General features: G+C 48.8%; 1 protein-coding gene across 1 annotated transcript in view; it reads right to left on the bottom strand.

Moving 5' to 3' along the window:
- The window catches only part of LOC119590470, a gene marked incomplete in the record, with an annotated part of 3680 nt that extends 2818 nt beyond the window's left edge, over nucleotides 1-862 (bottom strand). The window contains 1 exon segment of the mRNA XM_037939128.1: nucleotides 234-862. Within this exon segment, the coding sequence (XP_037795056.1) occupies nucleotides 234-712 (479 nt within the window).
- Nucleotides 863-1487: the final 625 nt, after the last annotated feature.

The following is a 1487-nucleotide window of genomic DNA, read 5'->3' as shown; positions in this document are numbered from 1 at the left end:
AGGCTGCTGGAAGTGTGAGTTGTATATTTGATGTAGTTTATATGTACATGAGTATTCTTACATAAGATATGCAACATGAAATGTAAAACGTGTATATGAGCGAGTGGAAAAGATACACATGATTGTTTAGAAGACACGTACATACACGCATGTTCATATAATTTCTACACTAATACATAAACGTCTATATTTTTTTTCTATAAGATGAAGGAAGGAAATTATGTCAAACTTACCTGTATCTTGTATTCTTGTTTAACTGCGGGAGGGACATGGCCATCTGTCTCATCATAGCCGGGGGGAAGTAAGGGTGACGACCTGAGACTTGTGGTGACCTGATTCCCCTCGTTTTGCTTCCCAACGAGTCGTCACCTGAACGCCGACGTCCGCGTAAATCTACGGGATCTTCACGCCTACCTTGCGGATCTCCAGCTCTAAGGCCGTTTGAGTCTACGGGATCGCCACGCCGATTTTGGTGACCTCGTGGTTCTTCGCTCAGCGCTTCTAAATCTTGGGAGAGATTCAATAAGACGTTTTTGAGGCGGACAATCTCCTCAAGGCCGCGGATTCCTGCGAGGTTGTCGGACCATCGTGCAGCGTCCTCCGCGTAGATCCCCGACAGGTTAGTGAGGCCGCTCCTGAAGGAGGCGTGGTGGGAGGCTCCCCATGATGTCGACAGGTCTATCGACGACAGGAGTGATGCTAGACTCGCCATAGGTCTCGAAGACAGGCCTTTGTATTCGATTTAACGTCCTTTAGAAGCCAAAAGTAAAATATGAAGCAGCGTTCGAGAAATACACATGAACCCGCCACGTTAGCAGATCCTACACCACAAACCGTGAACGAACACTGAGCTCTCTGGGTCAGTAAAGCGTCTCTCCAGCGCCCCCTCCCCTCCTGCACGCCTTCCCCTCCTCTCCCCCCCTCCGTTATTCTCCCCCTCTCACGCCTCTCCCTCCATTACTCCTCCCTCCCCCTCTCCCCCCTTCCTCTCCCCTGCCTCCTTTCCCCACCTTCCTTTCTCCTCCTCCCCTACGCCATCCCTCTCTCCCCCACCCTCATTCCCTTCTCTCCCCCCTCCCCCTTCTCACCTCCTACTCTCCCCTCCTCGCCGTTATTCTCCCCTCCCCACTCACGCCCTCACCGACGCCCCTCCCTCCCCACCTCACAGCCCTCACCTCACACAACAGAAGCTCCAGAGAACATCGCACTTCTGAAGGAAAACGTGCGTACTTGTGTTTGTGTGTGATTGTGTAGTTAACAGATTTCGTGATTGTGAGGTAATTAAGTACGATGGTTGATAATGATGACAGCGTGAATAATTATGGTGATTCATTAAATAGCGGTTATTGGAAAGGATGGTAGCGTTAGTGAAAATAATGGGGATTAGAGTATATAACGATGATGAAAATGAAAGCAAATATTTTGCACTAAAATTACAGAAAGAAACTTGTTGTGTGGTTACAGTTTACGGGATAAAAGAGAATACT

This window comes from Penaeus monodon, chromosome 27, assembly GCF_015228065.2.
Source record: "Penaeus monodon isolate SGIC_2016 chromosome 27, NSTDA_Pmon_1, whole genome shotgun sequence".
NCBI lineage: Eukaryota > Metazoa > Arthropoda > Malacostraca > Decapoda > Penaeidae > Penaeus > Penaeus monodon.
Note: the sequence above shows the minus strand (reverse complement) of the source record. Positions and strands in the feature narration are given on the sequence as shown.